At 56.5% G+C, this 26,182-nt stretch overlaps 2 protein-coding genes across 2 annotated transcripts; both read left to right on the top strand.

Annotated features, from left to right (window-relative positions):
- The first annotated feature begins 1,990 nt into the window (after positions 1–1,990).
- Positions 1,991–8,696, top strand: LOC141917320 (uncharacterized). Its single transcript, XM_074810428.1, has 8 exons — positions 1,991–2,032; positions 2,199–2,304; positions 2,925–3,317; positions 4,793–5,141; positions 6,022–6,299; positions 6,566–6,568; positions 8,089–8,481; positions 8,674–8,696. The coding sequence occupies exons 1-8, from the start codon at positions 1,991–1,993 to the stop codon at positions 8,694–8,696; spliced, it is 1,587 nt and encodes a 528-aa protein (XP_074666529.1).
- A 615-nt stretch (positions 8,697–9,311) lies between these two features.
- Positions 9,312–13,250, top strand: LOC141917319 (uncharacterized). Its single transcript, XM_074810427.1, has 4 exons — positions 9,312–9,513; positions 9,962–10,351; positions 10,990–11,222; positions 12,900–13,250. Exons 1-4 carry the CDS (start codon positions 9,312–9,314, stop codon positions 13,248–13,250), a joined length of 1,176 nt encoding a protein of 391 aa, XP_074666528.1.
- Positions 13,251–26,182: the final 12,932 nt, after the last annotated feature.

Here is a 26,182-nt window from a genome sequence, read left to right as displayed (position 1 = left end):
ACATGGAGGAGGGGGAGGGATGCAGGATGAGGTCGAGTAGGAAGAGGACACACACACACACACAAACACAAAAACACAGAGCCATGGGCACCTGTACACCTGTACCCCCATGTCCTTACTTACTTGTAAACCATACACAGGGTACGGGCAGGTACCCGCTGCTGCTTCTCGGGTGCTCAGCACCCCCTGACCAGGGCTCAGCACCCACCTGGCTTCACCCTGTTGTGCTGGTTTGTGTGTGGAGGGGTTGGGAGCGGGGGAGGGGGCTACAGGGGGGGCTCCTGGGAGAAGATGCTCAAATCTCCTCCGGCTCCAAGGTGGACTCGGCTCTGGCCAAGGCCGAGCCAATTAGCGACGGTGGCCCCACCACTGGGACAAGATATTTAAACAGGGGAAACTGGAGGGAGGACGAGGAAACAGATGGTGGGAGGGAAATAGCTCTGCAAACATCAATGGTGAGGGGGGAGGTGCGACGGAGCAGAGACTGCCCTGCACCCGTGGAGACCCACGGAGGAGCAGATGCCCCCCCAGAGCCCCTGGGAGGGACCCACGTGGGAGGAAGATCGTGGAGGACTGTCTCCCATGGGAGGGAGCCCATGCTGGAGCAGGGGAGGAGTGTGAGGAGTCCTCCCCCTGAGGAGGAAGAAGGGAGGGAGGGTCTGGGTGGGGCTCAGGTGCCCTCGGGGCTCAAAGCACAACATGGTGCTAATGGGCAAGACCATGAGGGGCGTGAGAAGGAGGAGAAGGAAGGGAGGGAGCCGAGCAGGCAGAGACATGGAGTAGGTGGCTGCTCTTCATGTGCCTTAAGAGCCCCCAACTGAGCCCCCTTGGTCTCCCCACAGGGGCTGGGACAGACAAGCAGAAGGAGGAGCAGTGCCAGCCCAGGGAAGAGCAGAGGGGGATGCTGCAAGGGCCCGAAGAGGAGCCCCAGAGCCCCACGGTGGACGTGGAGCATGATGACCAACGGCAACCAGGTGATACGCAAGGGAGCCACGCACCAAGAAGACACCAAAAATGCTCTTTCAAAGGGACGTGTGGTGAAGACTCTCAAGAAGACGCAACCCAACCACGGAGTAACTCCAGACAGAAGATGTACAAGTTTAAGGACTGTGGGAAGGTCTTCCCCTGGGAGAGCAGCCTGACCTTTCACCAACGGATCCACAGGGGTGAGAAGCCCTTCAAGTGCCAGGAATGTGGGAAGAGCTTCACATGGGTGTGCATCCTCCGGCGTCACCAGAGAACACACACCAAGGAGACGCCCTATGTCTGCACCACGTGTGGGAAACGCTTCTCCTGGCGCTCGAGCCTCATGAAACACCAACGCATCCACATGGCAGATAAACCGTACACCTGCTCACACTGCGGGAAGAGCTTCCAGCAGAGTTATAACCTCAAGAGGCATCAGCAAACTGTGCACGTTGGTGAGTGTTCCGTGGAGTTTTAATGCCATATCACGTTGTTCTCAGCCATAAAATGCAGGGAAGGGGGTTTGGGGGTGGGGGTTGGTCAGGAACTGGCTGAGCATCCATCTCCCCATGGGCAGGGGTGAGTGATGCCCTTGGGATGTCTCCTCCTTTCTGTCACTCTGTGTCCTCGTCTCTGTCTCTCTCCTAGCAAACAATTTTTGGTCCATCTAGAGGTTTTCTCATTTTTCCTCTTCTTTTCCCCTTCCTGGGTTCACCCCCAGCAGGTGGGAGCAGCCAACAGCCCAACCCTGCCCCATCCTGACCTGCCCCATCTCCATCACCGGCTCTTCCTGGGCTGAGGGGGAATGTTGGGGCAGTGCAAGTGGGGACCAAGGGTGGGCGTGGGTCCAGGTTGCACAAGGAGGATGTATGGGGGAGGAGGAGGTAGAGGGCTGGATGAGAAGAAGACATGGAGGAGGGGGAGGGATGCAGGATGAGGTCGAGTAGGAAGAGGAGACACACACAGACACGTACACGCAAACACAGAAACACAGAGCCATGGGCACCTGTACACCTGTACCCCCATGTCCTTACTTACTTGTAAACCATACACAGGGTACGGGCAGGTACCTGCTGCTGCCTCTCGGGTGCTCAGCACCCCCTGACCAGGGCTCAGCACCCACCTGGCTTCACCCTGTTGTGCTGGTTTGTGTGTGGAGGGGTTGGGAGCAGGGGAGGGGGCTACAGGGGGGGCTCATGGGAGAAGATGCTCAAAGCTCCTCCGGCTCCAAGTTGGACTCGGCTCTGGCCGAGGCCCAGCCAATTAGCGACGGTGGCCCCACCACTGGGACAAGGTATTTAAACATGGGAAACTGGAGGGAGGGCGAGGAAACAGATGGTGGGAGGGAAATAGCTCTGCAAACATCAATGCTGAGGAGGGACGGCACGAGGGGGGAGGTGCAACGGAGCAGAGACTGCCCTGCACCCATGGAGACCCACAGGGGAGCAGATGCCCCCCCAGAGCCCCTGGGAGGGACCCACGTGGGAGTAGGATCGTGGAGGACTGTCTCCCGTGGGAGGGAGCCCATGCCGGAGCAGGGGAGGAGTGTGAGGAGTCCTCCCCCTGAGGAGGACGAGCGATGGAGGGTCTGGGTTGGGCTCAGGTGCCCTCGGGGCTCAAAGCAGAACACGGTGCTAAGGGGCAAGGCCATGTGGGGTGTGAGAAGGAGGAGAAGGGAAGGGAGGGAGCTGAGCAGGCAGAGACATGGAGTAGGTGGCTGCTCTTCATGTGCCTTAAGAGCCCCCAACTGAGCCCCTTTGGTCTCCCCACAGGGGCTGGGACAGACAAGCAGAAGGAGGAGCAGTGCCAGCCCAGGGAAGAGCAGAGGGGGATGCTGCAAGGGCCCGAAGAGGAGCCCCAGAGCCCCACGGTGGACGTGGAGCACGATGGCCAACAGCAGCCAGATGATACGCAAGGGAGCCGCGGAACAAGAATACCCCGAAAATGCTCTTTCAAAGGGAAGTATGGTGAAGACCGACAAGAAGGTGCAACCCAACAACAGAGTAACTCCACAGGGAAGGAGCACAAGTGTGAGCTCTGCGGGAAGGTGTTCACCCGTGGGAGCAGCCTGAGATCTCACGAGGCGATCCACAGGGGTGAGAAGCCCTTCAAGTGCCAGGATTGTGGGAAGAGCTTCTCACGGAAATGGAGCGTCCTGTGTCACCGTAAGAGACACACCAAGGAGAAGCCCGTTGCCTGCACCACGTGTGGGAAACACTTTGCCTTTAGGTCAAACCTCCTTAGCCACCAACATATCCACAGAGGAGAGAGACAGCACACCTGCTCGCACTGTGGGAAGAGCTTTTGGCGGAAGTCTCACCTCTTGAGGCATCAGGAATCCATCCACAATGGTGAGTCCTCAGTGGAGGCTTAATCCTGTATCTCGCTGTGCTCAACCATAAAATGCAGGGAAGGGGGTTTGGGGGCAGGCGTTGGCCAGGTTTTGGTCAGGAACTGGCTGGGCATCCATGTCCCCATAGTGGGGGTCACTGATGGCCTTTGCATTTTTCCTCTGTCTCCTGCGATTGAACCATTTTTACCTTCACCCACGGGTTTTCTTGGTTTTCTTCTCCCCTTCCTGGGTTCACCCCCAGTGGGTGGGAGCAGCCAACAGCCCAACCCTGCCCCATCCTGACCTGACCCATCTCCATCCCTGGCCCTCCCAGGGGGTGGGGGGAGTTTTGGGGGGTGAAATTGGAGAGCAAGAATGGGAGCTGGTCCAGGTTGAAGAAGGTGGAATGGAGGAAGAGGAGGTAGAGGGGTGGAGCAGGAGTAAATATGGAGGAGTGGGAGGGATGGAAGCTGAGCACAAGGAAGGGGAGGACACATGGACACAGACACACAGAGCCATGGACACTTGTACACTTCTACCACCTCCTTACATCCTTGTGAACCGCGGGCAGGGTACCGGCAGGGTACAGGCAGGTACCTGCTGGTGCCTCTCAGGGTGCTCAGCACCCCCTGCCCGGGGCTCAGCACCCACCCGGCTGCACCCTGTTGTGCTGGTTTGTGTGTGGAGGGATTGGGAGGGGGCTACAGGGGGGGCTCCTGGGAGAAGATACTCAAAGGTCCCCCCGGCTCCAAGTCGGACCCGCCCCTGGCCAAGGCTGAGCCAATTAGCGAGGGTGTCTGAACCCCTGAGATAAGGGATTTAAACAGGGGAACCTGAAGGCATGAGGAAGAGGAGGGTGGGAGGGAAATACCTCTGCAAACAGTGAGGGTGAGGAAGGACGGCAGGACCCCTCAGGTGGTCTGGAGGAGAGACTGCCCTGCACCCATGGAGACCCACGGGGGACCAAATGACCCCCCCAGAGCCCCTGGAAGGGACCCACGTGGGAGGAAGATCGTGGAGGACTGTCTCCCGTGGGAGGGGGCCCATGCTGGAGCAGGAGAGGAGTGTGAGGAGTCCTCCCCCTGAGGAGGAAGGAGCAAGAGAGGGGCTGCTTGGGGCTCAGGTGCCCTCGGGGCTCGAAGCACAACATGGCGCTAAGGGTCAAGGCCATGGCAGGGTGTGAGAAGGAGGAGAAGGGAAGGGAGGGAGCCGAGCAGGCAGAGACATGGAGTAGGTGGCTGCTCTTCATGTGCCTTAAGAGCCCCCAGCTGAGCCCCTTTGGTCTCCCCACAGGGGCTGGGACAGACAAGCAGAAGGAGGAGCAGTGCCAGCCCAGGGAAGAGCAGAGGGGGATGCTGCAAGGGCCCGAAGAGGAGCCCCAGAGCCCCACGGTGGACGTGGAGCACGATGGCCAACAGCAGCCAGATGATACACAAGGGAGCCACAGACCAAGGGAACTCCAAAAAAGCTCTTTCAAAGGGACGTGTGCTGAAGACCCTCAGGAAGACACAACCCAACCACAGAGTAGCTCCAGAGAGGAGTACAAGTGTGAGCACTGTGGGAAGGTCTTCACTTGGAGGAGCAACCTGAGCCATCACCGACAGATCCATACAGGAGTGAGGCCCTACAATTGCTGGGATTGTTGGAAGAAGTTATGGGATAGCTGGAAACTCGTGTGTCACCGGAGAACACACATCAAGAAGCCCTTTGTCTGCACCACGTGTGGGAAACGCTTCTCCTTTATCTCGCACCTCAGCAGGCACCAACTCGTCCACACAGGAGACAGACCGTACACCTGCTCAGACTGCGGGAAGAGTTTCCGGCAGCATTGTCACCTCTTGAGGCATCATTTAATCATCCACAACTGTGAGTCCTCAGGGGGTGGCATTGGGCGTAATCCCATATCACATGGTGTTCAGCAATAAAAAGGAGAGGAGGGGGCTTGGGGGTGGGGATTGGCCAGATTTTGGTCAGGAACTGTCTGGGCATCCATCTCCCCATGGGTGGGGGTGAGCGATGGCCTTTGCATTTTTCTTTCTGTCTCCTGATATTGAACTATTTTCACCTCCAGCTGCAGGTTTTCCTGTTTTCCTCTTCTTTTCCCCTTCCTGGGTTCACCCCCAGTGGCTGGGAGCAGCCAACAACCCAACCCTGCCCCTTTGTGACGTGCCCCATCTCCATCCCTGGACATCCCAGGAGTGGGGGGAGATTTCAGGGGTTGAAATTTGGGAGGAAGGGTGGGCACTGAGCCAGGGTGAAGAGCCCCTGTGCATTTACACGCTCACTGGTGGTACAAGGGCTCCAGCAGCTGGCAGCACCGTCCTGGGTGGTACTGGTCTGGGTGGGAGCTGCTGGAGTAGGTGGCTGCTCTTCATGTGCCTTAAGAGCCCCCAACTGAGCCCCTTTGGTCTCCCCACAGGGGCTGGGACAGACAAGCAGAAGGAGGAGCAGTGCCAGCCCAGGGAAGAGCAGAGGGGGATGCTGCAAGGGCCCGAAGAGGAGCCCCAGAGCCCCACGGTGGACGTGGAGCACGATGGCCAACAGCAGCCAGATGATACTCAAGGGAGCCACAGACTGAGGGAACCCCGAAAATGCTCGTTCAAAGGGACGTACGCTGAAGACTCTCAGGAAGACACAACCCAACCACAGAGCAGCCCCAGAGAGAAGGAACAGTACAAGCGTGAGCACTGTGGCAAGGTCTTCACATCTCGGAGCAATCTGAGCTGTCACCAACAGATCCACAGGGGTGAGAAGACCTTCAAGTGCCAGGATTGTGGGAAGAGCTTTACACAGAGATCGATCCTCTTGTGTCACCAGAAGATACACACCAAGGAGAAGCCCTTTGTCTGCACCACGTGTGGGAAATGCTTCTCCATTAATTCGAGCCTCAGGAAACACCAAGGCATCCACACAGGAGAGAGACGGTACCCCTGCTCCCACTGCGGGAAGAGGTTCCATCAGAGTTATAATCTCAAGAGGCATCAGCGAGCTGTGCACGTTGGTGAGTGTTCCGTGGAGTTTTAATGCCATATCACGTTGTTCTCAGCCATAAAATGCAGGGAAGGGTGTTTGGGGTGGGGGTTGGTCAGGAACTGGCTGAGCATCCATCTCCCCATGGGCAGGGGTGAGTGATGCCCTTTGGATGTCTCCTCCTTTCTGTCACTCTGTGTCCTCGTCTCTGTCTCTCTCCTAGCAAACAATTTTTGGTCCATCTAGAGGTTTTCTCATTTTTCCTCTTCTTTTCCCCCTTCCCGGGTTCACCCCCAGCAGGTGGGAGCAGCCAACAGCCCAACCCTGCCCCATCCTGACCTGCCCCATCTCCATCCCCAGCTCTTCCTGGGCTGAGGGGGAATGTTGGGGCAGTGAAAGTGGGGACCAAGGGTGGGCGCTGGTCCAGGGTGAAGAAGGAGGAGGGAAGGAGGAAGAGGAGGTAGAGGGCTGAAGGAGGAGTGGGAGGGATGGAAGATGAGCTCGAATAGGAAGAGAACAAACACACACGCACACACAGAGCCATGGGCACCCGTACACTTGTCCTCCCATCTCGTTACATACTTGTAAACCATACACAGGGTACAGGCAGGGTATCTGCTGCCATCTCTCAGGGTGCTCAGCACCCCCTGCCCGGGGCTCAGCACCCATCCGGCTGCACCATGTTGTGATGGTTTGTGTGTGGAGGGGTTGGGAAAGTAGCTACAGGGAGAGGAGGGGGTGCTTCTGGGAGAATGTGCTCAAAGCTCCCCTGCCCCTGGCCAAGGCTGAGCCAATTAACGATGGTGGCCCCACCACTGGGACAAGGTATTTAAACAGGGGAATCTGGAAGGGGGAGGGAAATACCTCTGCAAACAATGAGGGTGAGGAAGGACGGCAGAAGGGGGGAGGTGTGACGGTGCAGAGACTGCCCTGCACCCATGGAGACCCACAGGGGAGCAGATGCCCCCTGAGAGCCCCTGGAAGGGACCCACGTGGGAGGAAGATCGTGGAGGACTGTCTCCCGTGGGAGGGAGCCCACGCCGGAGCAGCGGAGGAGTGTGAGGAGTCCTCCCCCTGAGGAGGAAGGAGCGGCAGAGACAACGGGTGATGGACTGACCCCAACCCCCATCCCTGCCCCCTGCGCCGGTGGGGGGAGCAGGGAGAGAAATGGGGAGCAAAGCTGAGCCCGGGAAGAAGGGATGGGGGGGGAAGGTGTTTTGAAGATGTGGTTGTATTTCTCACTGTCCTGCTCTGTCGCATTGGTACATTGGTGGGGGTGGGGGTGTTCAAATTCGATTGCTGTTCTTTTTTCCTTCCCTGATGGAGTCTGTCTGTTGCTTGAGTCCATAATGGGGGAATCACCTCCCCCCCCCATTCTTGTCTGGATTCCCCTCAGAATTTGGTTTTACTTTTTCCTCCCCATCCCAGTGGGGAAGGGGTGATCGAGCGTCTGGGTGGGGCTCAGGTGCCCTCGGGGCTCAAAGCACAACATGGCGCTAATGGGCAAGGCCATGTGGGGTGTGAGGAGGAGGAGAAGGGAAGGGAGGGAGCTGAGCAGGCAGAGACATGGAGTAGGTGGCTGCTCTTCATGTGCCTTAAGAGCCCCCAGCTGAGCCCCTTTGGTCTCCCCACAGGGGCTGGGACAGACAAGCAGAAGGAGGAGCAGTGCCAGCCCAGGGAAGAGCAGAGGGGGATGCTGCAAGGGCCCGAAGAGGAGCCCCAGAGCCCCATGGTGGACGTGGAGCACGATGGCCAACAGCAGCCAGATGATACACAAGGGAGCCACAGACCAAGAACACCCCGAAAATGCTCTTTCAAAGGGACCTACGCTGAAGACCCTCAAGAAGCCACAACCCAACCATGGATAACCTCCAGAGGGAAGAAGTACAAGTGTAAGGACTGTGGGAAGGTCTACACTCTTGGGAGCAACCTGAGCCGTCACCGACGGACCCATAGGGGAGAGAAGCCCTTCCAGTGCCAGGACTGTGGGAAGAGCTTCACACGGAGATGGAACGTCCTGAGTCACCAGAGGACACACACCAAGGAGCAGCCCTATGTCTGCACCACATGTGGGAAACGCTTCTCATGGCGCTCGAGCATCTTCAGACACCAACGGATCCACATGGTTAAGACACTGGACCCCTCCTCGCGCTGCAAGAAGAGGTTCCATCAGAGTTATAACCTCAGGAGGCATCAGCAGACTCTTCACAAGGGTGAGCGTTCAGTGGATGTTTATTCCCATATCATGTCGTTCTCAGCCATAAAATGCAGGGAAGGGGGTTTGGGGTGGGGGTTGGTCAGGAACTGGCTGAGCATCCATCTCCCCATGGGCAGGGGTGAGTGATGCCCTTTGGATGTCTCCTCCTTTCTGTCACTCTGTGTCCTCGTCTCTGTCTCTCTCCTAGCAAACAATTTTTGGTCCATCTAGAGGTTTTCTCATTTTTCCTCTTCTTTTCCCCTTCCCGGGTTCACCCCCAGTGGGTGGGAGCAGCCAACAGCCCAACCCTGCCCCATCCCGACCCAACCCATCTCCATCCCTGGCCCTCCGAGGAGGTGGGGGGAGTTTTGTGGGGGTGAAACTGGAGAGCAAGAATGGGAGCTGGTCCAGGTTCAAGAAGGTGAAGGGGTGGAGGTGAGGAGGTAGAACGATGGAGGAGAGTAAGGATGGAGGAGTGGGAGGGATGGAAGCTGAGCACAAGGAAGGAGAGGACACATGGAGACAGACACACAGACCATGGACACTTGTACATTTCTCCCATCTCCTTACATCCTTGTGAACAGTGGGCAGGGTACACGCAGGTACCTGCTGCCGTCTCTTGGGGTGCTCAGCACCCCCTGCCCGGGGCTCAGCACCCACCCGGCTGCACCCTGTTGTGCTGGTTTGTGTGTGGAGGGGTTGGGGGGCGGGGGGGGCGCTACAGGGGGTCTCCTGGGAGAAGATGCTCAAAGCTCCCCCGGCTCCAAGTTGGACCCGCCCCTGGCCAAGGCCGAGCCAATTAGGGACGGTGGCTGCACCACTGGGACAAGGTATTTAAGAAGGCGAATGTGGGAGTATGAGGAAGAGGAGGAGGGTGGGAGGGAAATACCTCTGCAAACAGCGAGGGTGAGGAAGGATGGCACGAGGAGCGAGGTGGTCTTGAGTAGAGACTGCCCTGCACCCGAGGAGACCCACGGAGGAGCAGATGCCCCCCCAGAGCCCCTGGGAGGGACCCACATGGGAGAAAGATCGTGGAGGACTGTCTCCAGTGGGAGGGAGCCCACACTGGAGCAGGGGAGGAGTGTGAGGAGTCCTCCCCCTGAGGAGGAAGGAGGGAGGGAGGGTCTGCTTGGGGGTCAGGTGCCCTCAGGTCTCAAAGCACAACATGGCGCTAATGGGCAAGGCCATGTTGGGGTGTGAGGAGGAGGAGAAGGGAAGGGAGGGAGCCGAGCAGGCAGAGACATGGAGTAGGTGGCTGCTCTTCATGTGCCTTAAGATCCCCCAACTGAGCCCCTTTGGTCTCCCCACAGGGGCTGGGACAGACAAGCAGAAGGAGGAGCAGTGCCAGCCCAGGGAAGAGCAGAGGGGGATGCTGCAAGGGCCCGAAGAGGAGCCCCAGAGCCCCACGGTGGACGTGGAGCACGATGGCCAACAGCAGCCAGATGATACGCAAGGGAGCCACAGACCAAGAAGACCCCAAAAATGCTCTTTCAAAGGGACGTGTGGTGAAGACTCTCAAGAAGCCACAACCCAACCACCAAGTAGCTCCAGGCAGGAGTACAAGTGTGAGCAGTGTGGGAAGGTCTTCACCTGTGGGAGTTACCTGAGATCTCACCGACGAATCCACACGGGAGAGAAGCCCTACAAGTGCCAGCATTGTGGGAAGCGCTTCATACGGAGATACCACGTCCTGTGTCACCAAACGACACACACCAAGGAGAAGCCCTTTGCCTGCACCACTTGTGGGAAACACTTTGCCTTTAAGGCAAATCTCATTACCCACGGACATATTCACACAGGAGAGAGACGGCACACCTGCTCGCACTGTGGGAGGAGCTTTCGGCAGAAGTCTCACCTCTTGAGGCATCTGAAATCCATCCACAATGGTGAGTCCTCAGTGGAGGCTTAATCCTGTATCTCGCTGTGCTCAACCATAAAATGCAGGGAAGGGGGTTTGGGGGTGGGCGTTGGCCAGGTTTTGGTCAGGAACTGGCTGGGCATCCATCCCCCCGTAGTGGGGGTCAATGATGGCCTTTGCATTTTGCCTCTGTCTCCTGCGATTGAACTATTTTTACCTCCACCCATGGGTTTTCTTTTCCCCTTCCCGGGTTCACCCCCAGTGGGTGGGAGCAGCCAACAGCCCAACCCTGCCCCATCCCAACCTGCCCCATCTCCATCCCTGGCCCTCCCAGGGGGTGGGGGAAGTTTTGGGGGGTGAAATTGGAGAGCAAGGAGGAGAAGGGAAGGGAGGGAGCCGAGCAGGCGGAGACATGGAGTAGGTGGCTGCTCTTCATGTGCCTTAAGAGCCCCCAACTGAGCCCCTTTGGTCTCCCCACAGGGGCTGGGACAGACAAGCAGAAGGAGGAGCAGTGCCAGCCCAGGGAAGAGCAGAGGGGGATGCTGCAAGGGCCCGAAGAGGAGCCCCAGAGCCCCACGGTGGACGTGGAGCACGATGGCCAACGGCAGCCAGATGATACGCAAGGGAGCCACACACCAAGAAGACCCCGAAAATGCTCTTTCAAAGGGACGTATGCTGAAGACCGACAAGAAGGTGCAACCCAACAACAGAGTAACTCCACAGGGAAGGAGCACAAGTGTGAGCTCTGCGGGAAGGTGTTCACCCGTGGGAGCAACCTGAGATCTCACGAGGCGATCCACAGGGGTGAGAAGCCCTTCAAGTGCCAGGATTGTGGGAAGAGCTTCTCACGGAAATGGAATGTCCTGTGTCACCAGAAGAGACACACCAAGGAGAAGCCCGTTGCCTGCACCACTTGTGGGAAACACTTTGCCTTTAGGTCAAACCTCCTTAGCCACCAACAAATCCACAGAGGAGATACACAGCACACCTGCTCGCACTGTGGGAGGAGCTTTCGGCAGAAGTCTCACCTCTTGAGGCATCAGGAATCCATCCACAATGGTGAGTCCTCAGTGGAGGCTTAATCCTGTATCTCGCTGTGCTCAACCATAAAATGCAGGGAAGGGGGTTTGGGGGCGGGCGTTGGCCAGGTTTTGGTCAGGAACTGGCTGGGCATCCATGTCCCCATAGTGGGGGTCACTGATGGCCTTTGCATTTTTCCTCTGTCTCCTGTGATTGAACTAATTTTACCTTCACCCATGGCTTTTCTTGGTTTTCTTTTCTGCTTTCCATGTTCACCCCCAGTGGGTGGGAGCAGCCAACAGCCCAACCCTGCCCCATCCTGACCTGACCCATCTCCATCCCTGGCCCTCCCAGGGGGTGGGGGGAGTTTTGTGGGGGTGGAATTGGAGAGCAAGAATGGGAGCTGGTCCAGGTTGAAGAAGGTGGAATGGAGGAAGAGGAGGTAGAGAGGTTGAGCAGGAGTAAATATGGAGGAGTGGGAGGGATGGAAGCTGAGCACAAGGAAGGAGAGGACACATAGACACAGACACACAGAGCCATGGACACTTGTACACTTCTACCACCTCCTTACATCCTTGTGAACTGCAGGCAGGGTACAGGCAGGTACCTGCTGGTGCCTCTCAGGGTGCTCAACACCCCCTGCCCGGGGCTCAGCACCCACCCGGCTGCACCCTGTTGTGCTGGTTTGTGTGTGGAGGGGTTGGGAGCGGGGCAGGGGGCTACAGGGGCGTCTCCTGGGAGAAGATGCTCAAAGCTCCCCCGGCTCCAAGTCGGACCCGCCCCTGGCCAAGGTCCAGCCAATTAGGGTTGGTGGCTGCACCACTGGGACAAGGTATTTAAGAAGGGGAATAGGGGAGTATGTGGAAGAGGGGGAGGGTGGAAGGGAAATACCTCTGCAAACAGCGAGGGTGAGGAAGGACGTCAGGAGGGGGGAGGTGCTCTGGAGCAGAGACTGCCCTGCACCCATGGAGACCTACGGGGGAGCAGATGCCCCCCAAGAGCCCCTGGGAGGGACCCACGTGGGACGAAGATCGTGGAGGACTGTCTCCCATGGGAGGGAGCCCACGCTGGAGCAGGGGAGGAGTGTGAGGAGTCCTCCCCCTGAGGAGGAAGGGGTGAGGAAGGGTCTGGGTGGGGCTCAGGTGCCCTCGGGGCTCAAAGCACAACATGGCGCTAACAGGCAAGGCCATGCAGGGCGTGAGGAGGAGAAGGGAAGGGAGGGAGCCGAGCAGGCAGAGACATGGAGTAGGTGGCTGCTCTTCATGTGCCCTAAGAGCCCCCAACTGAGCCCCTTTGGTCTCCCCACAGGGGCTGGGACAGACAAGCAGAAGGAGGAGCAGTGCCAGCCCAGGGAAGAGCAGAGGGGGATGCTGCAAGGGCCTGAAGAGGAGCCCCAGAGCCCTACGGTGGACGTGGAGCACGATGGCCAACAGCAGCCAGATGATACAGAAGGGAGCCACAGACCAAGGGAACCCCAAAAATGCTCTTTCAAAGGGACGTGTGCTGAAGACCCTCAAGAAGCCACAGCCCAACCTCCAAGTAGCTCCAGGCAGGAGTACAAGTGTGAGCAGTGTGGGAAGGTCTTCACCTGTGTGAAGTACCTGAGATCTCACCGACGAATCCACACGGGAGAGAAGCCCTACAAGTGCCAGCATTGTGGGAAGCGCTTCATACGGAGATACCACGTCCTGTGTCACCAAACGACACACACCAAGGAGAAGCCCTTTGCCTGCACCACTTGTGGGAAACACTTTGCCTTTAAGGCAAACCTCATTACCCACCGACATATTCACACAGGAGATAGACAGCACACCTGCTCGCACTGTGGGAGGAGCTTTTGGCGGAAGTCTCACCTCTTGAGGCATCTGAAATCCATCCACAATGGTGAGTCCTCAGTGGAGGCTTAATCCTGTATCTCGCTGTGCTCAACCATAAAATGCAGGGAAGGGTGTTTGGGGGCGGGCGTTGGCCAGGTTTTGGTCAGGAACTGGCTGGGCATCCATCCCCCCGTAGTGGGGGTCAATGATGGCCTTTGCATTTTTCCTCTGTCTGTCTCCTGCAATTGAACTATTTTTACCTCCACCCACGGGTTTTCTTGGTTTTGTTTTCTGCTTCCCATGTTCACCCCCAGTGGGTGGGAGCAGCCAACAGCCCAACCCTGCCCCATCCCGACCCAACCCATCTCCATCCCTGGCCCTCCCAGGTGGTGGGGGGAGATTTGGGGGGTGAAATTGGAGAGCAAGAATGAGAGCTGGTCCAGGTTGAAGAAGGTGGAGGTGAGGAGGTAGAGCGATGGAGGAGAGTAAGGATGGAGGAGTGGGAGGGATGGAAGCTGAGCACAAGGAAGGGGAGGACACGTGGACACAGACACACAGACCATGGACACTTGTACAATTCTCCCATCTCCTACAATTGTGAACCACAAACAGTACAGGCAGGGTACAGGCAGGTACCTGCTGGTGCCTCTCAGGGTGCTCAGCACCCCCTGCTCGGGGCTCAGCACCCACCCGGCTGCACCCTGTTGTGCTGGTTTGTGTGTGGAGGGGTTGGGAGCAGGGAGAGGGTACAGGGAGGCTCCTGGGAGAATATACTCAAAGCTCCCCCGGCTCCAAGTCGGACCTGCCCCTGGCCAAGGCCGAGCCAATTAGCAACGGTGTCTGACCCCTGAGATAAGGGATTAATCAGGGGAACCTGAAGGGACGAGGAAGAGGAGGGTGGGAGGGAAATACCTGTGCAAACAGTGAGGGTGAGGAAGGACCCCAGGAGGGGGGAGGTGCTCTGGAGCAGAGACTGCCCTGCACCCATGGAGAGCCACGAGGTAACAGATGCCTCCCCAGAGCCCCTGGGAGGGACCCACGTGGGAGGAAGATCGTGGAGGACTGTCTCCTGTGGGAGGGAGCCCACGCTGGAGCAGGGGAGGAGTGTGAGGAGTCCTCCCCCTGAGGAGGAAGGAGCAAGAGAGGGGCTGTTTGGGGCTCAGGTGCCCTCAGGTCTCAAAGCACAACATGGCGCTAAGGGGCAAGGCCATGTGGGGTGTGAGAAGGAGGAGAAGGGGAGGGAGGGAGCCGAGCAGGCAGAGACATAGAGTAGGTGGCTGCTCTTCATGTGCCTTCAGAGCCCCCAACTGAGCCCCTTTGGTCTCCCCACAGGGGCTGGGACAGACAAGCAGAAGGAGGAGCAGTGCCAGCCCAGGGAAGAGCAGAGGGGGATGCTGCAAGGGCCCGAAGAGGAGCCCCAGAGCCCCACGGTGGACGTGGAGCACGATGGCCAACAGCAGCCAGATGATACGCAAGGGAGCCACAGACCAAGGGAACACCAAAAAAGTTCTTTCAAAGGGACGTGTGCTGAAGACCCTCAAGAAGACACAACCCAACCACAGAGTAGCTCCAGAGAGGAGTACAAGTGTGAGCACTGTGGGATGGTCTTCACTTGGAGGAGCAACCTGAGCCATCACCAACAGATCCATACAGGAGTGAGGCCCTACAAGTGTTGGCATTTTGGGAAGAAGTTATGGGATAGCTGGAAACTCGTGTGTCACCGGAGAACACACATCAAGAAGCCCTTTGTCTGCACCACGTGTGGGAAACGCTTCTCCTTTATCTCGCACCTCAGCAGGCACCAACTCGTCCACACAGGAGACAGACCGTACACCTGCTCAGACTGCGGGAAGAGTTTCCGGCAGCATTGTCACCTCTTGAGGCATCATTTAACCATCCACAACTGTGAGTCCTCAGGGGGTGGCATTGGGCGTAATCCCATATCACATGGTGTTCAGCAATAAAAAGGAGAGGAGGGGGCTTGGGGGTGGGGATTGGCCAGATTTTGGTCAGGAACTGTCTGGGCATCCATCTCCCCATGGGTGGGGGTGAGCGATGGCCTTTGCATTTTTCTTTCTGTCTCCTGATATTGAACTATTTTCACCTCCAGCTGCAGGTTTTCCTGTTTTCCTCTTCTTTTCCCCTTCCTGGGTTCACCCCCAGTGGCTGGGAGCAGCCAACAACCCAACCCTGCCCCATTGTGACGTGCCCCATCTCCATCCCTGGACATCCCAGGAGTGGGGGGAGATTTCAGGGGTTGAAAGTTGGGAGGAAGGGTGGGCACTGAGCCAGGGTGAAGAGCCCCTGTGCATTTAAACACTCACTGGTGGTACAAGGGCTCCAGCAGCTGGCAGCACGGTCCTGGGTGGTACTGGTCTGGGTGGGAGCTGCTGGAGTAGGTGGCTGCTCTTCATGTGCCTTAAGAGCCCCCAGCTGAGCCCCTTTGGTCTCCCCACAGGGGCTGGGACAGACAAGCAGAAGGAGGAGCAGTGCCAGCCCAGGGAAGAGCAGAGGGGGATGCTGCAAGGGCCCGAAGAGGAGCCCCAGAGCCCCACGGTGGACGTGGAGCACGATGGCCAACAGCAGCCAGATGATACACAAGGGAGCCACAGACCAAGAACACCCCAAAAATGGTCATTCAAAGGGACTTATGGTGAAGATCTTCAGGAGGGTGCAACCCAACCACAGGGCAGCTCCAGCAGGAAGGAGCACAAGTGTGAACAATGTGGGAAGGTCTTCACCTGGAAGACCAGCCTGAGCCATCACCAATGGGTCCACAGGGGTGAGAAGCCCTTCAAGTGCCGGGATTGTGGGAAGAGCTTCAGACTGAGAGGAAACCTCATCTTTCACCAGAAAACACACAGCAAGGCGAAGCCCTTTGTCTGCAGCATATGTGGGAAGTGCTTCTCCTGTAGGACAAACCTCATCACTCACCAACGCATCCACAAGGGAGAGAGACCGTACCCCTGCTGGCACTGCGGGAAGAATTTCTGGATAAAGTCTCATCTCTGGAGTCATCAGGAATCCATCCACAATGGTGAGTCCTCAGTGGGGGCTTAATCCTGAAGTACATGGTGCTCAGCATTCAAATGGAGAGGAGGGGGTTTGGGGGTGGGTGTTGGCCAGATTTTGGTCAGGAACTGGCTGGACATCCATGTCCCCATGGGCAGGGGTGAGCGATGGCCTTTGCATTTTTCCTCTGTCTGTCTCCTGCTATTGAACCATTTTTACATCCACCCACGGGTGTTCTTACTTTTCCTCTTCTTTTCCACTTCCCATGTTCACCCCCAGCGGGTGGGAGCAGCCAACAGCCCAACCCTGCCCCATCCCGACCTGCCCCATCTCCATCCCCGGCCCTCCCAGGGGGTGGGGGGAGTTTTGGGGGGGTGAAAGTGGGGAGCAAGGTTTGGCACTGGTCCACAGTGTAAAAGAGGGAGGGTTGGGGGAGGAGGAAGAGCAGGAAGAGGAAGGATGAAGGAGAATAAGGTGTATTGGTAGGAGGGGACACACACACACAGAGCTATGGGCAGCTCTGTGCATGGACCCCCATCTCCTCACCGGCTTGTGCGCACCTGCACACAAACACAACCCCCACACCTGCATGTGCACACCAATGCATGTGCACACACACAGCCCCTGTGTCTTTACACACCCACCAGCGCTAGAAGGGCTCCAGCAGCTGGCAGCACCATACTGGGTGGTACTGGTCTGGGTGGGAGCTGCTGGAGTAGGTGGCTGCTCTTCATGTGCCTTAAGAGCGCCCAACTGAGCCCCTTTGGTCTCCCCACAGGGGCTGGGACAGACAAGCAGAAGGAGGAGCAGTGCCAGCCCAGGGAAGAGCAGAGGGGGATGCTGCAAGGGCCCGAAGAGGAGCCCCAGAGCCCCACGGTGGACGTGGAGCACGATGGCCAACGGCAGCCAGATGATACGGAAGGGAGCCACGGACAAAGAAAACCCCAACAATGTGCTTTCAAAGGGACGTATGGTGAAGACACTCAAGAAGGTGCAACCCAACCACAGAGTACCTCCACACAGACGGAGTACAAGTGTGAGCACTGTGGGAAGGTCTTCACCTGGGAGACCAGCCTGAACTGTCACCGATGGATCCACAGGGGTGAGAAGCCCTTCAAGTGCCGGGATTGTGGGAAGAGCTTCAAACTGAGAGGAAACCTCGTCTTTCACCAGAAAACACACGCCAAGGTGAAGCCCTTTGTCTGCAGCATATGTGGGAAACACTTCTCCTGTAGGACAAACCTCGTCACCCACCAATGCATCCACATGGAAGAGAGACCGTACCCCTGCTCGCACTGTGGGAAGAGCTTCTGGGTAAAGTCTCATCTCAGGAGTCATCAGGAATCCATCCACAATGGTGAGTCCTCAGTGGGGGCTTAATCCTGAAGTACGTGGTGCTCAGTAATAAAATGGAGAGGAGGGGGTTTGGGGGTGGGTGTTGGCCAGATTTTGGTCAGGAACTGGCTGGACATCCACCTTCCTGTGGGCAGGGGTGAGTGGTGGCCTTTGCGTTTTTCCTCTGTCTGTCTCCTGCTATTGAACCATTTTTACCTCCACCCACGGGTGTTCTCACTATTCCTCCTCTTTTCCCCGTCCCCATGTTCACCCCCAGCGGGTGGGCACAGCCAACAGCCCAACCCTGCCCCATCCCGACCTGACCCATCTCCATCTGGGGACATCCCAGGGGGTGGGGGGTTTTGGGGGGTGGAAATTGGAGAGCAAGGAGGAGAAGGGAAGGGAGGGAGCCGAGCAGGCAGAGACATGGAGTAGGTGGCTGCTCTTCATGTGCCTTAAGAGCCCCCAACTGAGCCCCTTTGGTCTCCCCACAGGGGCTGGGACAGACAAGCAGAAGGAGGAGCAGTGCCAGCCCAGGGAAGAGCAGAGGGGGATGCTGCAAGGGCCCGAAGAGGAGCCCCAGAGCCCCACGGTGGACGTGGAGCACGATGGCCAACAGCAGCCAGATGATACACAAGGGAGCCACGCACCAAGAAGACCCCGAAAATGCTCTTTCAAAGGGAAATGTGGTGAAGACCCTCAAGAAGGTGCAACCCAACCACAGAGTACCTCCACACAGAAGGAGCACAAGTGTGAGCACTGTGGGAAGGTCTTCACCTGGGAGACCAGCCTGAACTGTCACCGATGGATCCACACAGGAGAGAAGCCCTTCAAGTGCCAGGATTGTGGGAAGAAGTTCAGACTGAGAGGAAACCTCAGCTTTCACCAGAAAACACACGCCAAGGCGAAGCCCTTTGTCTGCAGCACATGTGGGAAACACTTCTCCTGTAGGACAAACCTCGTCACCCACCAAGGCATCCACATGAGAGAGAGACCGTACCCCTGCTCGCGCTGCGGGAAGAGCTTCTGGGTAAAGTCTCGTCTCAGGAGTCATCAGGAATCCATCCACAATGGTGAGTCCTTGGCGGAGGCTTAATCCTGAAGTACATGGTGCTCAGCATTCAAATGGAGAGGAGGGGGTTTGGGGGTGGGGGTTGGCCAGATTTTGGTCAGGAACTGGCTGGACATCCATGTCCCCATGGGCAGGGGTGAGCGATGGCCTTTGCGGTTTTCCTGTCTATCTCTCTCCTCCTATTGAAATATTTTTTTTCATCTCAACCCACGGGTTTTCTTGCTTTTATCCTCTTTTTCCCTTCCCGGGTTCACCCCCAGCGGGTGGGTGCAGCCAACAGCCCAACCCTGCCCCATCCCGACCTGCCCCATCTCCATCCCCGGCCATCCCAGGGGGTGGGGTGTTACGGGGGGATGAAATTAGAGAGAAGAGTGGAGAAGGAGGGAGCTGAGCAGGCAGAGACATGGAGTAGGTGGCTGCTCTTCATGTCCCTTAAGAGGGACCAGCTGAGCCCCTTTGTTCTCCCCACAGGGGCTGGGACAGACAAGCAGAAGGAGGAGCAGTGCCAGCCCAGGGAAGAGCAGAGGGGGATGCTGCAAGGGCCCGAAGAGGAGCCCCAGAGCCCCACGGTGGACGTGGAGCACGATGGCCAACGGCAGCCAGATGATACGCAAGGGAACCACAGACCAAGAAAACCCCGAAAATGCCCTTTCAAAGGGAAATGTGGTGAAGACCCTCAAGAAGCCACAACCCAACCACGGAGTAGGTCCAGAAGGAAGGAGCACAAGTGTGAGCACTGTGAGATGGTCTTCAAACGTTCGAGCCACCTGAGCCGTCACCAACGGACCCACACTGGTGAGAAGCCCTACAAGTGCCAGGAATGTGGGAATCGCTTCGCACAGCGATGGAACCTCCTGTGTCACCAGAAGATACACGCCGAGGGGAAGCGATTTCTCTGCACCACATGTAGGAGGTACTTTTACTTTAGATCTGACCTCGTCAAACACCAACACACCCACATGAGGGAGAAACTGTTTGCCTTGTTGCACTGCGAGATGACTTTCCAGCAGAGTTATCACCTCTACCTCTGGAAACATCAGAGAGCCATCCTCAATGGTGAGTCTTCAGAGGGGGCTTAACCCAGTATATCACATCGTGCTCATCCATAAAATGGAGAGGAGGGGGTTTGGGGGTGGGGTTGGCCAGATTTTGGTCAGGAGCTGACTGGGCACCCATCTCCGCATGGGCAGGGGTGAGTGATGGCCTTTGCATTTTTCCTCTGTCTGTCTCCTAATATTGAATTATTTTTACTTCCAACCACATATTTTCTCACTTTTCCTCTTTTTTTTCCACTTCCCGGGTTCACCCCCAGTGGGTGGGAGCATCCAACAGCCCAACCCTGCCCCATCCCGACCTGCCCCATCTCCATCCCAAGCTCTTGAGGGGTGGGTGTGAAAGTGGGGACCAAGAGTGGTTGCTGGTCTAAGGTGAAGGGGGAGGAATGGGGGAGGAGGAGGAAGAGGAAGGATGAAATACCAATACAACCCCAGAAATGCTCTTTTCAAGGGACGTGTGCTGAAGACATTCCAGAAGCTGCAACCCAAGCACGGAGTAGCTCCAGAGGGAAGGAGGAGTACAAGTGTGAGGAATGTGGGAAGGTCTTCACCCGCAGGACCACCATGAAACAACACCACGAGGAGATCCACGCGGGAAAGATATCCTTCAAGTGCCAGGTCTGTGGGAAGAGCTTCACCCGGAGATGGACCCTCCTGTGTCACCAGAAGATACACGCCAAGGAGAATCGATTTTGCTGCACCACGTGTGGGAAACGTTTTTTCTTGAGATCTGACCTTGTAACACACCAACGCACCCACACGCGGGAGAGACTGTACGCCTTGTTACACTGCGAGATGACTTTCCAGCAGAGTTATCACCTCTACCTCTGGAAGCATCACCAAGCCCTCCAGAATGGTGAGTGCTGGGTGGGATCTTAATTCAGTATCACGTTGTGCTCAGCAATAAAATGCAGAGGAGGGGGTTTGGGGGTGGGGGTTGGCCAGATTTTGGTCAGGAACTGGCTGGGCATTCATCTCCCCATGGGTGGGGGTGAGTGATGGCCTTTGCATTTTTCCTCTGTCTCCTGCTATTGAACTATTTTAATCTCCACCCACAGGTTTTCTTGCTTTTCCTCTTTTTTTTTTTTCTCCCTTTCCAAGTTCACCCACAGTGGGAGGGAGCAGCCAATAGGCCAACTCAGCCCCATCCCGACCCGTCTCCATTCCTGGCCCTCCCTTGTTTAGGGGAGTGTTGGAGGGGGATGAGATTGGGGACCATAGGTGGGTGCTGGTCTAGGGTGAAGAAAAGTGATGGATGGAGGAGCAGCAGGACAAGGAAGGATGAAGCAGGATGAGGAGTATCAGTAAGAGGGGACACACACACACACACACACACACACACACGTGTCTTTACATACCCACCAACACTAGAAGGGCTCCAGTAGCTGGAAGCACCGTACTGGGTGGTACTGGTCTGGGTGGGAGCTGCTGGAGTAGGTGGCTGCTCTTCATGTGCCTTAAGAGCCCCCAGCTGAGCCCCCTTGGTCTCCCCACAGGGGCTGGGACAGACAAGCAGAAGGAGGAGCAGTGCCAGCCCAGGGAAGAGCAGAGGGGGATGCTGCAAGGGCCCGAAGAGGAGCCCCAGAGCCCTATGGTGGACGTGGAGCACGATGGCCAACAGCAGCCAGATGATACACAAGGGAGCCACGGAACAAGAAGACCCCGAAAAAGCTCTTTCAAAGGGACGTATGGTGAAGACCCTCAAGAAAACACAACCCAACCACGGAGTATCTCCAGCGGGAATGAGCACAAGTGTGAGGACTGTGGGAAGGTCTTTGGCTGCAAGAGGAACCTGAACCGTCACCAACAGATCCACACGGGAGAGAAGCCCTACAAGTGCCAGGATTGTGGGAAGAGCTTCAGGATGAGCGGGTGCCTCCAGATTCACCGGAGGATACACACCAAGGAGAAGCCGTATCTCTGCACCACCTGTGGGAAACGCTTCTGCTCTAGTTCAAAACTCATCAGACACCAACGCACCCACACAGAAGAAAGACTGTTTGACTGCTCGCACTGTGAAAAGAAATTCCAGGCAAGGTCTTCCCTCAGGAGGCATCAGGAAGCCCTGCACAATGGTGAGGCCTTCAGGGGTGTTTAGTGTGAGATGTCCCAGGCCCTGGGGGAGCTGTGGGTGGGGATGGCTTAGTGCAATGGATTTCTTTCTCCTGCAGGCACCGAGCACCCAGCTGGAGCCAGGACAAGCACCCCCAGTGCTGGAGGAGAAGTTGGAGAACAAGGAGGAGCAGACACCAATGGGACAAGGGGATGGCGTGAAGAACACCCATGCAGCCACGAGCAAGCTGATGGCCCGTGCCAAGCGGGGGACCCCTAAATGCCCGAGTGTGGGAAGATCTTCCGCTGGAGTAACAGCATGAGACGTCACCAAAGAAATCACACGGGAGAACGACCCTACAAGTGCCCAGATTGCGGGAAGACCTTCAAGGACTTCTCCAGCCTCATCTCCCTCCACAGGGTCCATAAGGGAGAGAGACCGTACAAGTGCCTGGAGTGTGGGGAGTGCTTCAGCCACAGCTCGAGCCTTTCCACGCATCGGAGGACCCACACTGGAGAGAAACCTTCTTCCTGCTGTGACTGTGGGGAATCCTTTACTCAGAAGCAAACACTCATCTTGCACCAGCGGATCCACCCCGGGGAGATGCCCAACCGCTGCCAGCAATGCCAGAAAACCTTCTGGACCAGCTCCCACCTCGCCACGCACCAGCCGATCCACGCCCAGGAGAGCTCCCACACGTGCCTGTTCTGCGGGAAGTCATTCAACGTGGGCGCTGGGTGACTTGTCCATCAGAGGCCCCACTTGGAGGAAGTGCCCGTGGGCCAGGGACCTTCTCTGGGAGGTGACGGGCCACAAAATTAGGGACTTGTCACCTCCCTGGGTAGGGACTTCCAGCCCTCTGGTCTCATCTCATGAGCCAGGTGATGTTGGAGGGGAAATTCAGAGATGTCTGGGGGGTGCTAATGCCCCAGCAAGGTATGTTTGGGGGGATGAGGCCTTGTGTGAGCCTCTCTCTGATTTAAATGTTGAGTGCCTGCACATCGGAGTAAATTTGGGGATTTACCAGCAGGTGCCTTGGGTACATGGACAATGTGGTTCTTCCTTTACCCCATCACGTGGGACCATCACGTTCAAGAGCCCCAGCATCTCCCTGAGGACTCGTGGGTCTGGGCAGAGGCGATGTTTAAGAAACGCTGCCTTCCTGGGAAACCAGGGTGCTCCCATGAGTCCAAAGGGATTGTGAAGGCTCGTTAGGCAGCGAGGTCATTAACCAGACCCAGCGTTGAGCAAACTGCTGGACAGTCTTGGTACGATGTCTTGGTTGGATGTTGGTTGTGTGGTACAAGCTGTGACCACCGTGTTGTATTTTACTCCGTTTGCTCTTAGTATGTTTATCTCTCCGTGTTCATCTCTCGCTTCGTTAAATGCATGTACCGTTAATTAATACATGATTCCAAACTGGTTGGATGAACTAAGGCTGTGGCTTTTGTGCTTCCCGGTGGGATACGGTGACACCCCGAGCAGAGGGATTTATTTAGCCTTACGAAGCAAGGCCCGTCCTAGCAGTGGCAAAGGGCGCTCCAGCATACGAAGAAGCTCATGGGTTAATTTGGTATCACCAATCACACGTTCCATTGGTTTGAAAAAAGAGGCCTGATCATCCGCCTTCCCCTTGCCCCAACGATGGGAGTTGTCGCTTTGCTTAAAGGTCCCTTACAGCAAGTCAAGACACAATGAGTTGCTCCACTATCAGTGAAGAACTCAATAGTTTCATTCCCTGGAGTGACTTGACCCTGGGGCTCAGCGGGGGGAGTTTCGATAACGCCCCCCGACCCCCCTGATTCTATCTCCTCTTCCACCATCACAACATTAACGGCTTCCGTCAGCTTTGAGCTCCCCTTTGCATTAGGACATTTATTTTTCCAATGTCCTTCCTTACAAATGACACGCTGCTTAGGTCCCAAGGGTGCTCTCGGAATCGGTCACCCAGAAACTCTTCATCACCTCCTCATCTTATTCTCCTACCTCTAGTCCCAATATTTACGCCACCAGCGAGTGCCCCTGCTCACACGGATGTTTGTGCCTTGGCCCAACCCTGTCCTTCCTTTTCCCTATCGCCCTACGATCACAGACCTCGTAAGCTATTTCAATTAATTCCATAACGGGCTTCCCTTCTGCTCCTTCAGTCTTAGTTTCATTTTTATATCACAAATCATCCATTACACATTTTCCGATTATCCTCCTCATCTGCATCAAAATCTGCCCCTTCTCGTACCCGCTATAGAACACAGACGGGGTTTCATCGGGTCCTTGTCTAATTTAATAATGATGGTTCTGATAATGTCTAATAATGGTGATTTCTGTGAATTTCATATACCTTAGATTCTTTTCATTCAGCACCCCATTTTTTTACCCCTTGTAGTACCAAGCCCCTGTCCCTTTGGGTAGCCATCATTCCCTCCGCTGCAGTTGGGTCAGGGCTGGTTTTGGATCACTAGGAAAACCAAGCTCATTATTCCCGGGGATATCTCATTTTTCTTTCTCCTTTCTAGCCCCTTCCAACACCTTTGGTTTTCCCTCAGCTGTGAATAAACCATCTAACGACACCTGCAGATCTTCCCGGTTTGGGTTAGGCGTCGGTATTATCATCTTCATCAACTGAGGAGATTTTTCTCTGGCTCTTCTCCATACGAACCTACAGGACACGTCCCCATCCCCATGCCCTGCCCGAGGGGTGCCTGGATAACAAGACCTTGACCTTCGGCTCGCAGCGGGGCTACAAGTTTCTCTCCCTCTCCCTTAGTGGGAGCAGCCCCCCAGCCCCTCCAGCTCTCCTCCATTTTGAGAACGGAGCGGTGGAACTGAGAGGGACGTATTCTCTTCCGGGGAAGACTCTAGTCCCTTCTTCCCAGCCCCCCGTCCAACACAACGATGCTTCTGATCTTTTCCATCTGCCCATTCCGTACCCAGCATCTATATCCCGTGTGTGTGTCCCCACACACATATTTAACAACTTGCATTTCCTTCTACTACCATAATCATCAAAGTCATAAAACCACCCACATACGGTGCTTCACCCCATTTTCCTTCACCTTTACAAAACATCAGCTGTTACATAGTGTGTCCGTGTCCCCCCCGCCCCCTCAGGCCATTTTCCCCCATCATCTAAAAAATACCCAGGCCACCACTGACAACAGTATCTTTTCATTTTTTCTTTAGTTAGAGGATCTCCTCCAAATTTTTTCCATTTTTTCAAAATACACCCCAGGGGGGTGCAAGGAGAAGTCGTGGTAGAGGATGCCACACCCACCTTTGTTTAACAAATTATATTATGCAATTCCCTTACCCCTATTGGTCTGGACCCTCTAATACTCTACCACTGCACACTGCTCCGACCCCCCCCGCTCGATAATAATTTTTACTTTTTTTTTTTTTATTCTTGTTCGGAAAGAGTAGCATCTTGACCCAAAATCCCAAGCTCACCCCCCCGCTTTTCCCCGAAATACCTCTGTCAGGTGTTGCACCTTCAAGACGCTGGACTCCAGACTACCAATCCCAACGCCGGGACTGACCAGACGATCCGGGCAGGGCGTTGTGGCCGTCCCACGCGGGCGGCCAAAATATCATCCCACAAGAACGCGCACACCAATCCACCCAGGCTCCAGAGATTGATTTATCCCGTGTGGGCGCAGAGCTGGGGGCTGGTGGTAATTCCCCCCGGCCAGTGCCCCGCCCCAAAGAACTTCCCTGGATTTCTACACTTCAGCCCACACGGAGACACCGGGACTGTAGTGACCGGGGCCGGTTTCTTATCGCTTTGTCCCTCACTGGTTAACAACGCGCCTCGTCGCGATGTCAGCGTAGACTGTCTTGTAATTCTTGTGGCCCAACTCAAAGGGTGAGGGGGGACACGGCTTCTTGGTCTTCAACTGAGTCGGCAGTCGCGGTCTCCCCACCCCCCAGTTATGGCCGATTGTGTGTGGCCCCTGTTCCTGCTCCCGCTCCACCTCCATCCCTCCCCCTCCTTCATTCTTAAACCTCCTGTTCCTCCTTCTGCTCCACCTCCATCCCTCCACCTCCTCCATTCCTCCTCCTCCTGCTCCTCCTTCATCCCTCCTCCTCCTGCTCTTCCATCCCTCCCCCTTCTCCTTCCTTACTCGTCCTCCATCCCTCCTCCTTCTTCACCCTGGACCAGCGCCCAACCTTGGTCCCCACTTTCCCACCCCCATCTCCTCCCACACCCCCACAACACCCCCTCCCAACACACCCCCCAGGAGGACATGCCCACAGCCCCACACCTGGATTAACTCCCCCAATCCCTTGCACGCATCCCCAAATTAATCCCCTTCCAAAGTCCCTTGCACACGCCTGTGCACACCCAGATAATCCTGGGGCGGGGTGGGGGCGTATCCTGCCCGCACAGCCCCCCCTTCCCTGCAGGGATTTCCCTGAGGGATGGAGAATCCACGTCCAGCCGCCCCCCATAACCCGCAGCACTCCTGGGTGTCCCCCCCTTCATCTACCGCGGTCAGGG

This window comes from Strix aluco, chromosome 37 (genome assembly GCF_031877795.1).
Source record: "Strix aluco isolate bStrAlu1 chromosome 37, bStrAlu1.hap1, whole genome shotgun sequence".
Classification (NCBI taxonomy): domain Eukaryota; kingdom Metazoa; phylum Chordata; class Aves; order Strigiformes; family Strigidae; genus Strix; species Strix aluco.
The sequence above is the reverse complement of the archived record's forward strand: the minus strand, read 5'-3'. Positions and strand labels throughout refer to the sequence as shown.